Raw genomic sequence first — 19,360 nt, 5'->3', positions numbered from 1 at the left:
AGTTGCTTATCCCACATGTACTGAGAGCTGTGGTCCCTGCCTTCTGGCTTGATGAGAAAGATTTACACTGCTATATTAAAGTGTTTTTTTTTTAAACAGCTACAAATTGAAAACTATCTCAATTCAAAATAGGACCTGTCTTTAATGGGACTACATCAATTTTAGGATATTTCCATTCAATCAACATAGTAATCTGTGTTGAGGATCCTACTATTACTAATCAAATATGATTCTAAAATAAATCATACATTAACATCTCCCTTTTCATGGGTGTCAAAAGGGGAAACCAAGAAAATAAGTCCAGAAGAGAAAAGGGAAAACTTTATAGTCAGACCCCAAACATTTATTGAATTAAACTCTTGGGATTATTAAAAGCAAGAATTTGTATGTTTTTTTAAAAAGGAACATTCAAGAGCAAATTCTCATTCTCCAGAGTATTGTAGAAGAGAAATCCTACAAGGTCCTCCTGAGATTTTGCAGAGGATAAAACCTAATCTCTGTGAAAGTGTTTTCTTTTCCAACCAGGTCTAATCAGAGGATCAGCCAGGTTCCCCAAAGGGAAGGAGACTCTAGATGTGTGTCTCTCCATCTCTTTTAGATCAATCACAAGTAGATAACACTGCAGACGATTAAAAGACAGGGCTTCCAATTCTCCAGAAATGGACTGTTTTATGATTACTTATGGAACATGAGAGCTGAGATCTAAACATAACACAGAATTTCATGTTTCTAAGTGAAATGTAATGGCAATGAATCCTTAACAAGCAGTAAATGACCCTGTTATGGTTTGAACTTGGTTTGTCCCCCAAAGGCCCATGTTCTGGAAACTTAGCCCCTAGTGTGATGGTGGAAGCTTTCAGAGGTGAGACCATTGGTGAGACCATTTCAGAGGTGGCCCCATTGGTTCAGGCTCTGAGGAGGGTCTAACAATGGGTGGCATCATGGCATGATAAGATTCACTTCAGAGCAAATTGGGTGGTCAGGCTTGCTCTTATGAGAACTAACTCAAGTTCCAGGAAAATTATGGTAATCCCTTACAAGGGCTGCTTCCACAGTGACTTAAGGACCTCCCACTAGGACCCACCTCAAGTCCACACTACCTCCCAATGTTGCCACACTGGAGACCAAGCCACACATGGACCTAGGGAGGACAAACCACTTTGATATCATAGCACTGTACAGGGCTTTCACCTCCTTAGTTGACTTTATTCTCACATATATTATTCTTTTGGGTACTATTGTAAATAAAATTGTTTTCTTAATTTCCCTTTTGGATTGTTTATTGTGAATAGATAGCGTCTGACTTTTCTGTACTGATTGTGTCTTTCAACTTTGCTGAATTTATTTATTTGGATTTTTAAATATCTTGGGACTAGAAAGCAATGTAGATTCTGCTTAATGAATTATTATTTAACAGAAGGATATGTACTATAATCTGTATTTTTAAAAATATAATGCTATATGGATTAAATATAGAGAGTGGAGACCAACTTGTAAGTCAAAGGGATTCCACACCAACCACCTAAGCCCCTTTCTCTTGTTTTGTTCTTGAAACTCACTAAAAACAGAAATTGGAATTTAGTTCATCCAGTGACTCTTTCTTGCTTCTTCAATTTTAAATTTTATTAATAAATAAATATATATTAATGAGCAATAATTTTTCTAATTTACTAATTCTTTTTAGCATGTTGTGATTTCATGGATAACTTTTTCTGTGAATTTTCTTGGAGACAGTGCATAGATAAAGAATTACACAGATTTTTAGGTTTCGCAAAAAATGGGTAAACTTCTGGGTGTCATGAAGAATCATACGCAATTTGTGCATATAGAAGTACTCCTATGTGTCTCTGGGTAATCACGCTATCAACCAATAATTACCAACAGTCTTTCAAAAATCAAGAGAAAAATTAGTTGAATGCCTTATTAATATTGTTCTAAATATACAGACATATGAGTGTTCAAGAGATTAGTTCTTTTGTTTCTTTATCCATTTTTTTTAACAATAGAAAGATGTTCCAATGACTTCATATCAGTGATCAACATTAGAACAAAATCTAATACATTGTTGGTTCTAATGTGGAAAATACTTGGACTGAATCTTGTCCTGAGTATAAATAGAAGACATTCAAATGGCACAGTCTAGTTTGGACTTAGATACCAAACACTTCTGTAACTTAAAATATGTTACAGTTTTTCCTTCCTTTTTTATTTTTAGAGTAACAGTAATGTATGGGTGGGACATAAAATGATGATCCATAACATTCTGGGTCTTCTCCAGGCAGATGTGTGTATCTTCTGCAAAGGTAAGAGCACTCCTTCAGTTTACATTAGGGATAGATCAGTATCCTATTCTTTTTTCTTATACTACCTACAACAGAGGCCACTGGCCATGTGTAGCCATTGAGCAATGAGGCTAGATGAGGCTAGTGTAACTGGGAAGTGGATTTTCAAAAATTAATAAACTATTTTAGCACAATTTTATGCTCTCAGCAAAACTGAGAATTCAGTTCCTGTACTGCCTAGGGACCTACAAAGAGTCCCCACTGGCAAGAAATACTTCTCGAGGTATGGTGGCCTGCTCTTAAACTTCATTGTCTTTCAGAGCCAAGACTTAAAGATAACTTTTTTTCTTTTTTTGTTTGTCTAGAGAATTCTCATATGCTTCCTATTCTTACACACAAACACACCCTACCATTTTCCCCCTACACTTTGCTGGTTCATCCAATACCATCTGCAAACCTATTATACTGACACTCTGTAGTTTAGATTAAGTGTCATGCATTCTATGAGGAAGACCTATGATAACATTTATCCGTCACTGTAGTATCATACAAGGTAGTTTCACTGCTCTAAATATCTTTTGTCCTTTCCTATTCATCCTTATTTTTCCCCAGCATCAGTCAACCTTTATTATTTTTACTTTCCCCATAGTTTTGCCTTTTTCCAGATGTCACACAGTTCTAGGATATGCAGGCTTTTCACATTGCCTTCTTTTTTTTTTAGTACTATGTATTTAAATTTCCTCCATGTCTTTTCATGGCTTGATTTACTTTTAGTTCTGAATACTATTCCACTCTCTGGATGTACCATAGCTTATTTAACTACTCATCTACTGAGGAACATCTTGGGTGCTTTCAAATGTTGGCAATTGTGGATAAAGCTGCAGTTTTTTTATGTCCACATAATAAGTTTTCCCTGTTCAGATTTTGTGTAGACCTAAGTTTTCAACTCCTTTGGCTAAACACCATGGAACCTGACTACTAGATCGTTTGGTAAGAATATGTTCTGTTTAATAAGAAACCATCAAACTGTCTTCCAAAGTGGCCGTGACACTTTGCATTCCCACCGCAATTCCCACAGCCTTAGCACCACTTGGTGTTGTCAGTGTCCTGGACTTTGGTCATTCTGATACATGTTTGGTGGTATCTCAGGGTTTTAATTTGCAGTTCCCCAATAGCATGTAAGGTTGAGCATATTTTCTCATGATTACTTGCCATCTGTATATCTCCTTTGATGAGATGTCTGTTCAGATCTTTGACCCATTTTGTAATTAGTTGTCATTTTCTTGTTGTTGTGTTTTAAGTTCCTTGAATTTTAGTCCTTTATCAGATAAAACTTATTTATTTATTTTTTTGCAAAAATTCTCTCTGTGGCTTATCTTCTCATTACCTGGACATTGTCTTTCATAAAACAGAAGTTTTAAATTTTATTATAGCCCAGTTTATCAGTTCATTATTTAATAGATTATGTCTTTGTTACTGTGGATTGAGTGTCCCCACCAAATTTCATGTTGTGATTTAAGTCTCATTGTGAAGTATTAAGAGGTTTGAAACTTAATTCAGTTACAGTATTTGAAGGTGGAATGTTTGTGAGAAAATATAGCTATTTGAGTCGGTAAGGGTGTGTCCCTGATTTAGTGGGACTGTGGTTTTATAGAAAGAAAGACCTTAACTAAGATGTTCTGTCTTTCCATGTGGTACCCTATACTGCCTAGGGACCTACAAAGAGTCCCCACTGGCAAGACATACTTCAGGAGGTATGGTGGCCTCCTCTTCAACTTCGTTGTCTTTCAGAGCCAAGACTTAAAGAAAACTTTATTCTTTTTATTTGTTTGTTTGTTTAATTTTTTTTGGTTGTTAGTGGACCTTCATTTTATTTCTTACTTATACGTGGTACTGGGATTCAAACCCAGTGCCTCACACATACCAGGCAAGCACTCTACCTCTGAGCTACAACTCCAGCCCCAAGAACTTTATAAATTCCTCAATCTTTGGTACTTAGTAATAGCAACCTAAAATGGGTTAAGATAGATGTCTTGTCTAAAATATTATTGCCATGTAAATGAAAACCTAGACTTTGTTTATTATAATCTTCAAGAAGTTTCATGGTTTTGCATTTTACATTTAGGTCTATGATCCAGAGGCGCTTTAACACTAAGAAATATCCCAGCCCTTTTTATTTTTTATTTTGAGAGAGAGTGTCTAAGTTGCTGAGATTGGCCTTGAACTTGCCATCCTTCTGCCCCAGGGTTCCAATTGTCTGGGGTTATAGGTGTGTGCCACTATGCCTGACTATATGATCCTTTTTGAAATAATTTTTTGGAGAAGTGTGAAAGATCCATATCTAGATTAATGTTTATTTATTTATTTATTTGCATTTGGATACTAAGTTGTTTCAGCGCTATTTGTTAAAATGGGCCCATTTCTGCCTCTCTCTCTCTTTGATCACTGATCGATCTGTCTGTTGTTTTACTCACACCACGCTGCTTAATTACTGAAACTTAATATGAAAGCCAACATTGGTTACTACCAGTTCTCGGACTTTGTTCTTGTCACTCAATATTGAGTTGGCTATTCTGAGTCTTCTTTTCTATCCACATAAACTTTAGAATTGGCTTATTTACATCGACTAAGTAAATTGTTGGAATTTTGATTTGGCTTCTATCAAATCTGTATATTAAGTTAGGAATAAGTGAACTTGTGAGAAATCTTCCTATTCTTAAACATAGAATCCTCTCCATGTCTTCAGAGATACTTGATATCTTTCCTCAGAGTTTTGAAGTTTTCCTCATATAGATCTTTTACATATTGTGTGAAACTTATAGTTAAGTGTGTCATTTTTATCATGTTAGAGAAACGGTAACGTGTTTTTAACTTTAAATGCCACTTTTTATCGATGGTGTCCAGGAGAGTAATTGACTCTTGTATATTGTATGCTGCAACCTTGCTGTAATCAATTATCAGTTCTAGGAGATTTTCTGTCAATCATTTTTGGATATTCTTTAATAGATGACTATGTCATCTGTGAACAAAGTTTTATTGCATCCTTCACAGTATGAATGCCTTCTGTTTTCATGCCTTATCTAATTGCATTGGCTTGGACCTCCAGGATAATTCCAAAAGGAGAAATAAGAAGGAATATCCTTGCTTTTCTCCCTAATCTTAGTAGAAAAGTTTCTAGTTTCTCACTACTTAGGTGGAAGTTAACTATAGATTTTTATAAATATTCTTCATTAAGTTGAGGAGATTTCCCCTATCCCTGATTTTCTAAGAGTTTATTTATTTTTTTAATCAGGAATGGGTGTTGGATTTTGTCAACTGTTTTCTGCACCTGTGGCTATTAATGTGTGATCTTTTTTTTTTTTAGTTGTTGCTATAATGAATTACATTGATTTTTTGAATGGTGAACTAGTCTGCATACCTGGAGTAAATCCCACTTGGTTGTGGTATATACATATAATTCTTTTTAAATAGTGTTGAACTTTACTGTAGTTTGGATCTTTAATGTTCTGCAAAGGCCCAGGTGTTAAAGACCTGGTCCTTGGTATGTTGCTAGTGACAGGCGGTAGAAACATTGGAAATGGGGATTAGAGGGTGGTCCCTAGATCTTTTGAGGCATGCTCTAAAAGGGAACTGTGCAACCACGGTCCCTTTTTCTTCTCTTTGCCTTTCTGGCCATGAGGAGAGCAGTCTTTCTTTGCCATATGCTCCCACCATAATGTGCTGCCTCACCACAGGCCCAAAGCCATGGGGCCAAATCATGACCTGGAAACTCAAACATTGTAAGCCAAAGCAAACCTTTTTCTCTGTATATCATCTTGGGTATTTTGTATAGTGATGGGAAGCTGATAAATACTGTTGATTTTTCTAATATTTTATTGCAGATTTATTTTCTTCTATAAACCTGAGAGATATTCGTTTTAAGTCTTTAATTCTTGTAATGTTGTTGGTTTTTATTATTAGGACAGTACTGGTCTCATAAAAAGAGGAAGTATTCTCTCTGTTTCTGCATTCAACCTTCTGGAAGAGGTTACCAAGACTTGTTATACTCTCTACCTTAAGTGGTAGAATTCATCAGTGAAGTCCTCTGAGCTTGCACTTTTTCTTTTGGGAAGTTATTAGTTTGTTTCCATCTCTTTTATAGATATAGGCCGATTCAGAGTGAATGTTATTTGTGTGAGGTATGGCAGATTGTATTTTTCAAGGCATTAATCTATTTTAAAGGCATTAGTATAGGGATGGAGTTATTCATAATATTCCTTTGTTAACTTTTTAATGTCTATGAGATCTGTACTGACATCCCCTTTCTTATTTATGATATTAATAATTATGTCATCTCTCTTTCCTAGTTAGCTGGGCTAGAGGCTTATCTATTTTATTGGTCTTTTCAATGAACCATCTTTAGTTTTGTTGAATTTCTGAATTGATTACCTACTTTCAACTTCTTTATCTAATGTTTTGCTCTAATATTTATTATTTCTTTTCTTGTGCTGATTTTGGATTTAATTTGCTATTCATTTTCTAGTTTCCGAAGACAGAAGCTTAGGTAGTTAATTTAAATCTTTCTTCTTTTCTGATGTGTGTATTTAATGCTGAGAATATCTCCCTAAGTATTACTTTTACTCTATTCTACAAATTTTAATAAATTCTATTTCATATTCATCCATTTAAAAAATCTGAGATTTCTTCATGAACTCATGTGTGACTTTAGGTGTGTATTGTTTTATTTCAAGGTATCTTGGCATTTTCTAGTTTTGTTTCCGTTGTTGATTTCTAGTTTAATCAATATGTTCTAAGTGAAGATATATCATGACTTCTATGCTTTTAAATTTGTTATGTCTTATCCATCTTGGTGAATGTTCCCTTTGATTTGGAGAAGAATTTTTAATCTGTTCTCATTGGATGAAGTAGTCAATGGGTGTCAATTACGCCCAGTTGATTTATGGTGCTGTTGAATTCAACTATGTCTTTATTTTCTGCTTGCTAGATCTGTCCATTTCTGATAAAGGGGGATTAAAGTCTCCAAATAAAATACTGAATTAAACTGTTTCTCCTTGCAATTGGTTCAGTTTTTACCTCACGTATTCTGATGCTCTGTTATTAAGCACATACTCATTATGGATTTTATGTTTTCCTAAAGGGTTGCCTCCTTTGTTGTTATATGATTTCTCATTTATTTCTGACAAGTTTTCTTCATCTGAAGTCTGCTGTGCCTACAGGTAATATAGTAGCTTTGACTTTCTTTTGATTAGTGTTAGCATAGTATATCTTCCTCTATCCTCTATTAATCGCAATATATATTTGCAATTAATCCCAAGTATTCATTCTAATAATACCACAGTGCTTCAGAAGGAATACAAACATTTCATAATAACAAAATATTCTTAATTCTTCCCTCTTCTCCCTTTAGTCATGTCTTCAATCATTTCACATATACATAAGCATATGTATTTGAACATGTTATTTATTATATTATTTTAAACAACTATTATCTCTTAAGTTAATTAAGAATAATAAACTAAAAGTTTCCTTTACCTTCACTTATTTTTTTTCTAATGTTCTTCCTTTATGTAGATCTAAGTTTTGGACCTGTGTCTCTTTTCTTCTCTTAGGAAATTTTGCCATTTCTCAGAAGGCATGTTTCATTTGTTTGGCAGCAAATTCCCTCCAGTTTTTTTTTTTTCCTCTGAGAAAATTTTGATTTCTTCTTTATGTTTGAAGTATAATTTTGCAGGACATAGAATTCTAGGTTGGTGGGATTTCTGTTTCTTAACACTTTAGATATATCATCCTCTTTGGCTTGCATGGTTTCTTTTCTTTTTTTAATATTTACTTTTTAGTTATAGGTGGGCACAATGTCTTTATTTTACTTCATGTGGTTCTGAGGATCCAACCCAGTGCCTCACACATGCTAGGCTTGCATTCAACCTCTGAGCCACAACCCCAGCCCAGCTTGTATGGTTTCTGAGGACATTTCAAATAAGTCTCATCCCTCTGTCTCCTTCAAGATTTTCTTAAGGATGTACCTTCGTTTGATTTTTATTATTTTTTTTCATGCTAGTCTGAACGTCTTGTCTTGCATATCTGGTTTGGTGTATGACATTTACTTGGAAAAATTCTTATTAGTGTTTAGAATATTGCTTCTCTTCCTCTTTCTCTTTCTCCTCCTTATGATTTGTTTTACCTTTTGTAGTCGTCCCAAAATTCTTGTATATTCTGGGTTGTTTTTTAAAAAGTCTTTTTTAAAAAATTCTGCTTATTTTTGAAGATTTTTTTATAATATCCTTAAGTTCAGGGATTCTTTAACCACATCCAATTTATTAATAAGCCCACCAAAGACTTTTCTTTTGGTTTTTGTTATCATGTTTTTATTTTCTAATATATATATTTTTTTAGTTTTTGGTTTTTCTTAGGATTTCCATATTTTTGCTTACAATGTCCATCTGTTCTTATATGTTATTAAGTCCCTTAAGCATGCTGATCATAGTATTTTAGAATCTCTCGCCATTATAAGCCAACATTCCTGCCACTGATGCCAGTTCTGAGGGTTATTCAGTCTCTCTAAACTGTCTTTTATATATATATATAAAAACAAATATATATATATATTTGTTTTTGTTGAAAGTGGAGCTGATATACTGAATACAAGGAATTGAATTGAATCAAACCTTAGTAAGGTGTAGGGAGGGGCGGGTTCTACAGTCCTTTGATAGGGCTCAATCTCCCAGTGAACCTGTGCCCTGGACTGTGATCACCACACTTCACTAGAGCTTCTCATTCCTCCTCCCACCCCCCACCCCCACCCACATAAGAGAGAATGACTAGGGGGCACTGGAGGTAGATTAGGCTCCCGATAAACCCATGCATGTTAGCCTCAGGTTTACTAGTTTTCCCTGAGAACAGGACTTGTTAAGAAGAGCTGAATGCTCTGGTATATTTATGAGTGGTTCATTTTCTCCTCCCCCCGTCAGAAACTGGAGGGGAATCTATCTCCATGGTGAGGACTGTGGAGCTCCTAGAATTATGATTCACCAAAGCTGGACAATCTCTGAAAGAACGACCGGACAAGGCTCATGGTTGGAGAAGTGCCCCTTTATTGAGGAACAGCTCTGCACATTTATAGAGCTGGGGGGCGGTTTGACAGTTTGCACGGGGCGCTTTCTGATTGGTGGGTAAGGATCATGAGAGTCAGCAGGGCTAGTCTGATTGGTGGGTAAGGATCATGCGAGTCAGCAGGGCTCACCATTGGACAGCTCTTCTTGGGGGACGGTGAAGTTAGTTAGTCTTTGGAGCCGGGGTGACTCCCAACAATCTCTATGACTGGGTCCTCTGGAGTTTTTAACTCTTAAAGATGTCCTCACCAAGCCTCCAGAAAGTCATCCATCATAGCAAGTGTTCTAGCCCAGGCACTGGTTTCTGCTCCTGCTTTTGCTCCTGATGAGTTGTGAATCTCTGAATCCACCATGCTGTTTGTCCAGTTTCTGAGGTATGCCTGGTGATCTTTCTTCTTTGATGGGTCTAAGAAAAGTTACTTATTTTTCATTTGGTCTTTTTTGTTTCTTTAACATGTTTGGACAGAGAGCTCATTTCTAAGCCCTTTTATATATTAGACTAGAAACCAGGAGACCCAGATAATCAACTTTTAAGAATATAGTTTGCACATGCAAACAAGTAATTGGAAATTTGCAAATCAAATGATGACTTTAACCAACAAGTTTCTATTTTATTCTTAGATGTATATTTTCTGCAAAAAAAAATGAAGCCAAACTAAGGTTAGCATTAACTTCATCACTTTTATAAATGGCTTACTTTGTCTTTGATGACAGCAAACAGTCAACAACAAGGATGCTCTCCAGAGATTAAGCAAAATTAGGACCTCCTTCAAAATAAGTCTTTAAATTTTCTTCTTCATCCTATTTCTCAGGAACAAAGATGGTTTTGTTTATCTGATGCAAATATATATCATGGGTTTTAGGACATTCTTGAGAGGAAGATGGCATAAATCATTTGTCAAATGGGCTTCATGATGGAGAAGAAAATCACTTCTAAAAGTCCATGATATCAAAAGCTATGCATTCCTAAAAGAAAAAAAAATGTTGACATAAAATTTTACCTTCATAAGAGGCAATACCAAGAGTTTCAACAGATGAATATTGAATTTCTGTACTGGAATTGTGCATTTTTAATGATAAAAGGTCTTTGACATCTTTGCCTATTTTAGAAGCCCTGGTGCTTATCTTTCTCCTTCAATATGTACATTTATGTATCACCAATGAAAGTAAACACTGAAGGGTTCAATGAAGGGTCTTTAATGACACCAGTAAGAAACCATTTTCAAATTATAGATGGAAACAGAGAAGGCTTTACTTGGTGCAAGATTCAGGTGTACAAGAGACCCAGTATTAGATCCAGAAGTTGTTCTATACATAATCCTTCTTTGTGACAGGTCCTTCCTAATATGTAATTATTACATAGTACCTGATTGGTATTCATCTATATTCTCTTCCTGATATGTTTCCCCAGTTTTCTCTATAAGCATTTATTTTAAAGCTTTGACTTGACTAGGAATACAATTATGGAGACTAAAAGCTCAAAACATCTACTTAATATAATTTTCAGAAATATTCAGAAATCCCACATAATGGTTAACCATAACAATAAGTCAATTAGAATTTGAAGGGAACATTATCTGTGATAAGTTACAGTTAGTGTGGATCTTAAGGAATATATATCTATACACACACACACACACACACACACACACTCACACACATACCTTGATTTAAAATTGAAAAAAGAATTAATAATGACAAACTAAAGAGCTGCTTTTTAGGCAATTTTTTTCTTTTCCAGAAAATTACCACTCCTTGAGAGTCAAGTCTTTACATTCAGTGCATTGAGTTAGAAATCTTGCTAAACATGTTGGTAAAAAAGCAAGCTGCTTTTCTGTTTCAAGGTTTCCAAATTCCTGAAAGAATTTCTCTTAGCACTATCTTTGGGCAAAGCTCTTTTGTTAAAATTCTTTTTTTGTCCCTTCTGTGACAATATACTCTATCCATCATCTTACTTTTTTATTCCTACAATATAAATCAAGGTCTGTAAAATTGGTCCAAACAGGATTAAACTTTCTTGGAATTAAAGTCCCCTTTCTCACTGAAAGCCAGGGGTAAAGCGTCAGCACTTGAATTCTTATCAGGAATTTTAAAAACAGAATTAAAAAAAAACCCAAATATTTGCTTTTGAAAATTGCTATGAACCTTTTTTTTTTCCTTCAAATTTTAGTGACTAAAATGAAAAAATATGGGTAACTTCAGAGGCGCTGAAAAGTTGTAATCAGATATGGCTTGAACTTTGGCATTTTGTGTTTGTTTTCTTTGGAAAGACTTTCTATAATACTTTCTGGTGTTTCAGTATGTATGCAAAAGATATTATGATTCATATGTACATATATTATCATGCTAAAAAGAACCAAGTATTATCTCAAAAGCAGGTTTAGTCGAGTTTTCTAACAAAACCAATTTATATGTAACATGGGCAGTTTAGATAGGCCACCCAAATTAAAATTAAAATTAAAACTTCTATTTCGGGATGAGAATCTCCTTCAACTCTTTTTTAATGTCCATATCAACAGGATAACAAATTTAGGCTGTTTTTAATGTCCCTTTTCAAATGTGCATTGTCTGTCTTTAAAATACAGACTTACATTGTAATGCCTTTTATAACAAAGAGAGCACGATATCTGTATATTATATATTTTCATCATATGCAGTAATGGCTTTGTGCCTTACTGGACATTTTAGCCTTGGAAATTTCTATTCTTTTTATAATTATAAAGGTTCTGGCAAAATAGATAAGCATGAATTTCAGATAGAGACCTGGACACTTTGGGTCCACCACTGTAAGCTAACCTGGCTTTTTGTTCTAGTTCTGATGTCACATCTTGGTGATGGTGGGGTGAGTCTTTTATCTTCCCCTGAGCCAATGCTTCTACATAACTCAAAGGAGTTAATAATTTCCTCTCTTGCAGGACAATAAGGGGTAAAGAGCAGGAGCAGATATAAGAAAGAACATGACAAATGATTGTAAATGAAAAGAAAATCCAATAAGCACTATATAAGGTTTTATATCTATAGCTAGGTTGTTCTGAAAAACCTCCAGGGAAAGACATGCTTCTAGAAGGCACACCAGAATGGATGGCAAGTTACCCTAGAGCTAGTTATCTTAAGAAGAAGGCAGAGCCTGCTGCACAGCTCCACCAGGCACGATCCTCCATAGGAATGTTATCTTGGAGCTATGAGGGCTCCTGTCATCTCCTTATGGATGATGCCATCGACATACTCAGAATGAAGGATTAATGATTTTCTCCTTGGGGTTGGGTCGCTGACTCTCATAAACAGATGTATTTAATTCTCACATTTGTCAGACACTGCAGGTAAGAAGCAGATGTACATGCCAGTGAGAACAATAAGACACATTGTGACTCATATGTTTTTTAAAAAAAATTTTGGCACTCAGATTTAGTTAGAACAGTAACTGTTTGAGATTTTGCTATAAATTCCAAGATACTAATGCTGACTCTGTGGTTTTATTTATCTAAAACTTTGGGGGTTTTAACTCTACCCTCGTCAAGGATCAACTTCTCCCCGAAGACCCTGATTAGAAATTTGAGGAAAAGATGGAAATGAAAATAAGCTTTCTAAAGTGTGGGTTCATAAAAACATTGGTGATTTGAAAATTAATCTCAGTTCTAATCTATTGAAATAGAATCATTCTGGTTAAATCATTCTATATTATCTGAAATATTTTCCTCCATGATAATCTACTCAAAACAATTCTGATGGTTTAATCAGTGGCCCATATATTTTATAAGTCTTTGCCAAGAAAATCTTTCCAGAAACCACTTCTCCTATTTATGAAAGGAGAACAGCAGCAGGTACAGTAAGGAAGGGCTTGCTATTAATTCAGCCACATCATGTAAGTGATCATTAATTATCTTGTGTGAAAAATAAGAAGGAAAAGAAAGTATGCAATGTCTTATCCCAGTATTTGGAAGTAAGGTTAATCCAAGTTTAAGCCATTAAGTGACCACAATCAGTATAATTGTGTCTCACTGAGAAAGTCTAAGATACAGATTAGAAAACTCATTGACCATGTCACCTGACTCTGAAGTTAACTATTAAAAATTGCTTAAAACTTGAGAATCAAATATTAGAAAATTTCAGTACATCTTGCTAATGCTTCAAGGGTCTTTTGAGAACAAATATTCTTCCTTCCCTACACATATAAACCTTAATAAAGAATTCTAGAATGCTGCTCTGCCAATGTGGATTAGATTTATATCCAGATGTTAGAAACAAAAACAGTCCTATTAAAAGAATAGTAGGTATCATTCACTAAGAATAAATGGGAAGTTTATCATAAACCCATTGTGAACTGTATGAGCAACTTGTTATGTTATACCAAATTTAAATATTAAATATAATTATAAATCCATATGATATGTAAAATGTAAAATAAAAGTAAATGCTTTAGCTTTCTTTTACTAAGGTACTTGACTACAAAATTGGGAAGCATACAATTATGTATTATCCATAGTCTATATATTTTTCAAAATGTCCTTTTGAATTTATAGTAATTTATGGATCATACACGACTTCTCTAAAGTAACATGTTTAAACATGGAATAAAGACACCAAAAAAATAATACAAGGGGGAGAAATGAATGACGGTAGAGAAAGAAGAGGGGAGGGGAGGGGAGGGGAGGGGGGATCGTAGAGGATAGGAAAGGCAGCAGAATACAACAGACACTAGTAAGGCAATATGTAAATCAATGGATGTGTAACTGATGTGATTCTGCAATCTGTATACGGGGTAAAAATGGGAGTTCATAACCCACTTGAATCAAAGTGTGAAATATGATATATCAAGAACTATGTAATGTTTTGAACAACCAACAATAAAAATTAAAAAAAAAAAAAGACACCAAGGGCATGCCATGTGTTTAAGGCCAATCATCCTGGAAGGCAGATCTGGATCCTATTTTGGCCTTTCAAATTTTCAAATTTATTTAATTATTGGAGTAAGGTGGTATTGGGGATTGAACTCAGAGGCACTTGGCCACTGAGCCACATCCACAGCCCTATTTTGTATTTCATTTAGAAACAGGGTCTCAGTAAGTTGCTTAGCACCTTGCTTTTGCTGAGGCTGACTTTGAACTTGAGATCCTCCTGCCTCAGCCTCCCGAGCTGCTGGAATTATAGGCTATTTTGTCTTTTTAGTCCACTGCTAAATGCTGGAATGCAAGATAACAGGTTACAATAATCCAAATCCTTATCCCAGTCAATTATCTTCTAAAAAGAAGAAACATCCATCTCAAGCATACCCAGATAGAAATTTTAGGATGCTCCTCCACACATATTTGAAAATGTATCTGCCTGTTCTCCATTGCCATAAATCTAAAGCCTTTGAATACATTATCTGTTCATCTTTTATTTGATGTAAAATAATCTAGTAGTTCACTACTGCAGGAGATTTTTATCCCCTAGGTGAGATTTGAAAAGGTCAGGAGATAAATTGGATTGTTATGACCCTGGGTAGAGGTGCAATCAATATCTAGTAGAAGCCAGGGATATGGCTAAACATCCTAAGTGGACAGGTAAGGTCTCACGACAAGGAATTATCAGGGCCAGAATGTCAATCACACCCAGATTGAGTTAAATCTGCAGTCAATGTTGACCTCACCTGTCCTACAATAGAAATGTCTCTGTGTGAAAGAGATGTACTCACTCTGACCTTCTCAGGATGAGGGATAACTAATAGGCTTCGAAAACACATTGGAGCACTTCACACAGGTGCTTGAGTGAACATTTCCCTTTACATGATATTATGGCATTTGACAAATGTGAAATCATCTCCATTTGTCTCTCTGAGAATAAAATATAGACCTAGGAAATGAGGGCTTTACTGTTCTAAAGGTCATGAAGGCCTTGATCATCTCTTTGAATAGAAAAAAAATTACAGATGCTTTGCAGCAACCATATACCTAACAGAATAGTCAAAAGTAGTACCTTTCAAGTTTTATCTCTTTCACATTTAAATAGTTTCTGAAAGCAAAAGTGAGAGGAATTAGGCTTCAGCTGTTAACGATATCATTTTAAGACTTGTGCCAATAGGACCTTTAGAACCATAATCACGTGGCTTATTTTAGCTTACATTTCAAACTCGTGGTAAGAATAGGTATTAAGCATTTGGTAACTGTTTGGGGAATTTTAAAGGTTATTAAGTTCTGAATAACAGAGTCTCTCATGTTTTCCCACCAAGCTTTTCCCAGCAGTTGAATATATCTGGATTTTATTCTGTTTTTTTCATTCTTTTTTTAGCTTCCTGAAATGACTCATGTTCAATCACGACGACCCTGGATGATGTTTCTCCTGCAGAACGTTGGATTGATCTTAGGTTGGCTTTCTCTCTTACTCTTGGCTATATATGAACAAAACATTAAAATATAAATTAAGTTTCTCAAAATCCTTCAAAAATGAAGTCACATGGTTTCATTTCATTTCTTTTCTTGTATTCTATAGTGATGAGTAAATTATGCATTTCTTATCTCAAGTGAAGACTGTGCCTTGGAGTTCATTAACCTGCTAATTTTTAAATGCAATTTTGGTTCTGGAAATATCTAAAGGTCAGACTGAAATTTTTGTTTTTCTTTCCAACGCTGCGATTAATCTTATTAGTTTTTTTTAGCCATTAGTAAAATTTAATTAATTCTAGTAAACTTAAAAAATATTGTTTCTCTGCAGAAGAATATTTGCTCATAGTGTTTGAAGTACAGATGCCTGTTGGGATAAAATCAACTGTGACCTTTCTGATGTCAGCTTTACACTTTTTTTTTTCCCTGTGATATTTTTAAATCAAAAGCAAACTAACAAAGAAACAAAATAAAGTCTAGTTTTAACATGGTGATTTGTATGACCTTCTATTATTGGATGTCAGGTGTGAAGTCCCCCCTTACCGCGCTGATATGGTATAGTTCACCTGGAGGCATAACTCACTGGCTAAAGAGTGCTCATGAACTTGGGAAACCCAAAGGATAATATGTCAGCATTCTTCTTCTAAAGTCACCAAAGGATATCTGCTCCAGGCTGGTAGAACTGGAAACCAAAGATGAAGTTTGAACATTTTTCAAATAACAAAGGTTGAGTCCAGGCCATAGATTAATGCCTAAATGCTCACAGATTGTGTAACAGGTAATATTTATGGAAATAATCTTCCTGACAAGTAAGATATGTTTTATATTCATTCTGAGGAAACACAGAATCCTAAATAGGATTGCAGTAGGTAAGCTTATGAAATGAATAAGCAACATTACTGATAACCTAGAAAAATTATTAAAATAGAAAATAACCCTGGCTTTAGTCATGTTTTTTTCTTGGAACATGAATGCCTAATATTTTTCCTGTTTTTTTTTTTTAAGTATTATCTTGACAAGGGAAAAAAAAGCCTGTTTTACTGCCAAAAATGACTCATGGTACTCAGTCATATGTCTCTCCTACCTCTTACTCACCAATGAGTAGATATTCTTTGCCATGCCCCCCCTCCAAAAAACACAATCTTTTTCAACCACTTTTCTTTGATTTCAAAAGGAAGTGGGCTTCTTTCCCAGTTGTCTTTAGAGTTTGTTTTTAAAGAAGCATCATTAAATACTGCAATAGTTCTCAAATTTGGGTGCATAGCAGGATCAACTAGAAGACTCCTCGGTAGGAAACAGATGACTGGCTTCATTCATCCCTGGAGTTTCTGATTCTGTAGGTCTGGAGTGGAGCCTGAGAACTCGATTTTGAACAACTTCTGGGTGGTGTTGATGCCGCCAGATAGAGTATGAGTCTAAGCACCACTGGTATGACAGGAGTCAGGAAGACTTGGTTCCAAGAAAGAACAGGTACACACTCTGCTGCTCAGAAGCTATGTGCTTTTGAGTAAGGAGGTTAACACTTCTGAAAACCTCATGCTAGACATGAGTTCCTGAAACTCGCTTCTCTTCATCCCTTTGGCTCGTAGCATCAGATCAGTTCTGGGAGTTCCTGGGACTCAAAGTACAGACAGTACTTTGAGTCACATTTACCCTGAAAGGGAAGCAGATTTGACAGAGTTTTGCCCTTCTTTTGTTAAAAGGATACATTGTAACTGAATAGAACATACCCTCGTATAGGTCAACACAATGTGGAGGCATCACGCTTCATTCCTGGTGCCATCTGTTTGGGTTTCTATGCCCAGGTCCTGATTTTGACATGAAGTCTTCATTTATACCCACTTAATTAGAACAGCTCTGATGGATGTCTTTTTTTCCTCCAGTTCAAGTTTAGAGTAGTCTGGAACTGGCTAAATTAAAATTTTTAGAATGAGCTGCTCCCTCTATAACCTTTAAATTAGACTTTTGACACTGGTGAGGCGAGGAACTTGAAGGGAGCCGACTGTCAGAAGGGGTATATATGTTAGAGAGTCATACTCAGTATCTTGTAACCTTATAACCAGTATTCCCTGATCCTCAGTAGAGACGGGGGTCACTCAGCGGTAAACCTAAGGAAAGTGTGACATAGTGGCTTCTAAGGGTGGCTTTCTAGCATCCCCATTTCTCCTCTTGAACTTAATGCTGTTTATTTTTTTTTTCCTAATCCACACTGAGTTCCAGAAAGCAAACCACAACCTAAGATAAAATTGCTTGAAAATCTCTATTCCTCAAAATTGAGTGGTAATGATAAAAATATGATGCCAATTGTGTACCTTTTTAAATATTAACAGAGTCCAAATCTGAGATGGTGAAGATTGTAATTCTTTTTGGCAATATAAGTTATGTGTTAACCATTGATCTTTGAGGTAGATGGCATTTTCCTTGAAACCAGACTTTTCAATAATGTAACACTGTTTCTATTTCCTAGACCTAAATTTAGGATTCCACTGTATTTTTACTTGGTGATTGATTTATTTTTTCATCACTGAACTAGAAATGCTCCTGGAGAAAAATCAAAGAGCAAATTATGCAGAAATCTTATTTGAACATCCATCATCCACTGACAGGGCCATCTTTAGGGAGAGGGAAATTGGCCCATATACTGTGATGCAGAGCAGAGCCTAAAAAAAAAAAATGTTACCACTACTGTGTTCTGATTAGCACCAGAGTCTTCCATGACTGTCCCCATGAATTGTGGCCCTTCTGGCCCTGACCCCCTTCAGAACCAGATATATAGGTGAGACTATGCCTGCCCTTCAGAGACACCCTTCTCTGGATTCTGCACATTTACAACTCCTTTTGCACTTCTAAACTGGAAATAAGGGGGGGATCACTCAATCACTTGGATAGGCTGGTCTAATCATTTGACCTCTTATGTGGTCACTAAGAATTCAGGCTCTAAATGGAAATCCAAGTTCAAAGCCCAGATATATTTCTGGGAAGATCGCATTTACTTTCCACAAATTAGGGCTAAGAAGAGACCCTACATCATAGGGTTGTGGTGACATCAATACGGGACTACCCATGAAGCGCTTAGCATAATACCTGGAAAATACTAATGGCTCAATAAGTATTAAGCCGCCGCCACCACCACCACCACCACCACCATCATCATCATCATCATCACCACCACCACCACCATAGTAGCTCCTGGTCCCTCCTTACAACACAGTTTCACAGTTTACCCTTCAGTATTGTTCCTTTGGTAAAGAAAATGTCTTTTCTTGGTGATAAAGGGAGATCAAACTTTTTTTTTAATGTTTCCGTAATCTTCTATAAGCCCCCACACCAGCTTCTTCCAGCCCTTCAAAGAAGCTGTCTATACCATTTTCACCTTGACTCACTTCCAGAGCAGGAGAGATGGCCCCCCTCTGATTTGCTGCACTCTGTCCCCCTCCCCAGGCAGGCTTTGTCTTTGTGGCATAATGCAACACGGTGTGAGCCCCTCTCTCTTACTGTTTGTCTCTTATAGCAAGTGAAAACTTATTATGTTTCATGCCAGTTACACTTTTGAGGTTGAATAATGGAACCTGACAGAGAGGAACCTTCCTGAGGTCATAGTTATTGTCAC

The 19,360-nt window shown here is 35.8% G+C and overlaps 1 protein-coding gene across 3 annotated transcripts in view; it reads left to right on the top strand.

Moving 5' to 3' along the window:
- Positions 1 to 15,787, top strand: part of Slc39a12 (solute carrier family 39 member 12) — a 65,374-nt gene extending 49,587 nt beyond the window's left edge. For all 3 annotated transcript variants that reach the window (XM_071619707.1, XM_071619706.1, XM_071619705.1), the window contains one exon: positions 15,659 to 15,787. In XM_071619707.1, the coding sequence (XP_071475808.1) occupies positions 15,659 to 15,787 (129 nt within the window). The remainder of the gene's footprint in view (positions 1 to 15,658) is intronic.
- The last annotated feature ends 3,573 nt before the right edge of the window (positions 15,788 to 19,360 follow it).

Source organism: Marmota flaviventris, chromosome 12, assembly GCF_047511675.1.
Source record: "Marmota flaviventris isolate mMarFla1 chromosome 12, mMarFla1.hap1, whole genome shotgun sequence".
NCBI classification, from domain to species: Eukaryota; Metazoa; Chordata; class Mammalia; order Rodentia; family Sciuridae; genus Marmota; species Marmota flaviventris.
The sequence above is the reverse complement of the archived record's forward strand: the minus strand, read 5'-3'. Positions and strand labels throughout refer to the sequence as shown.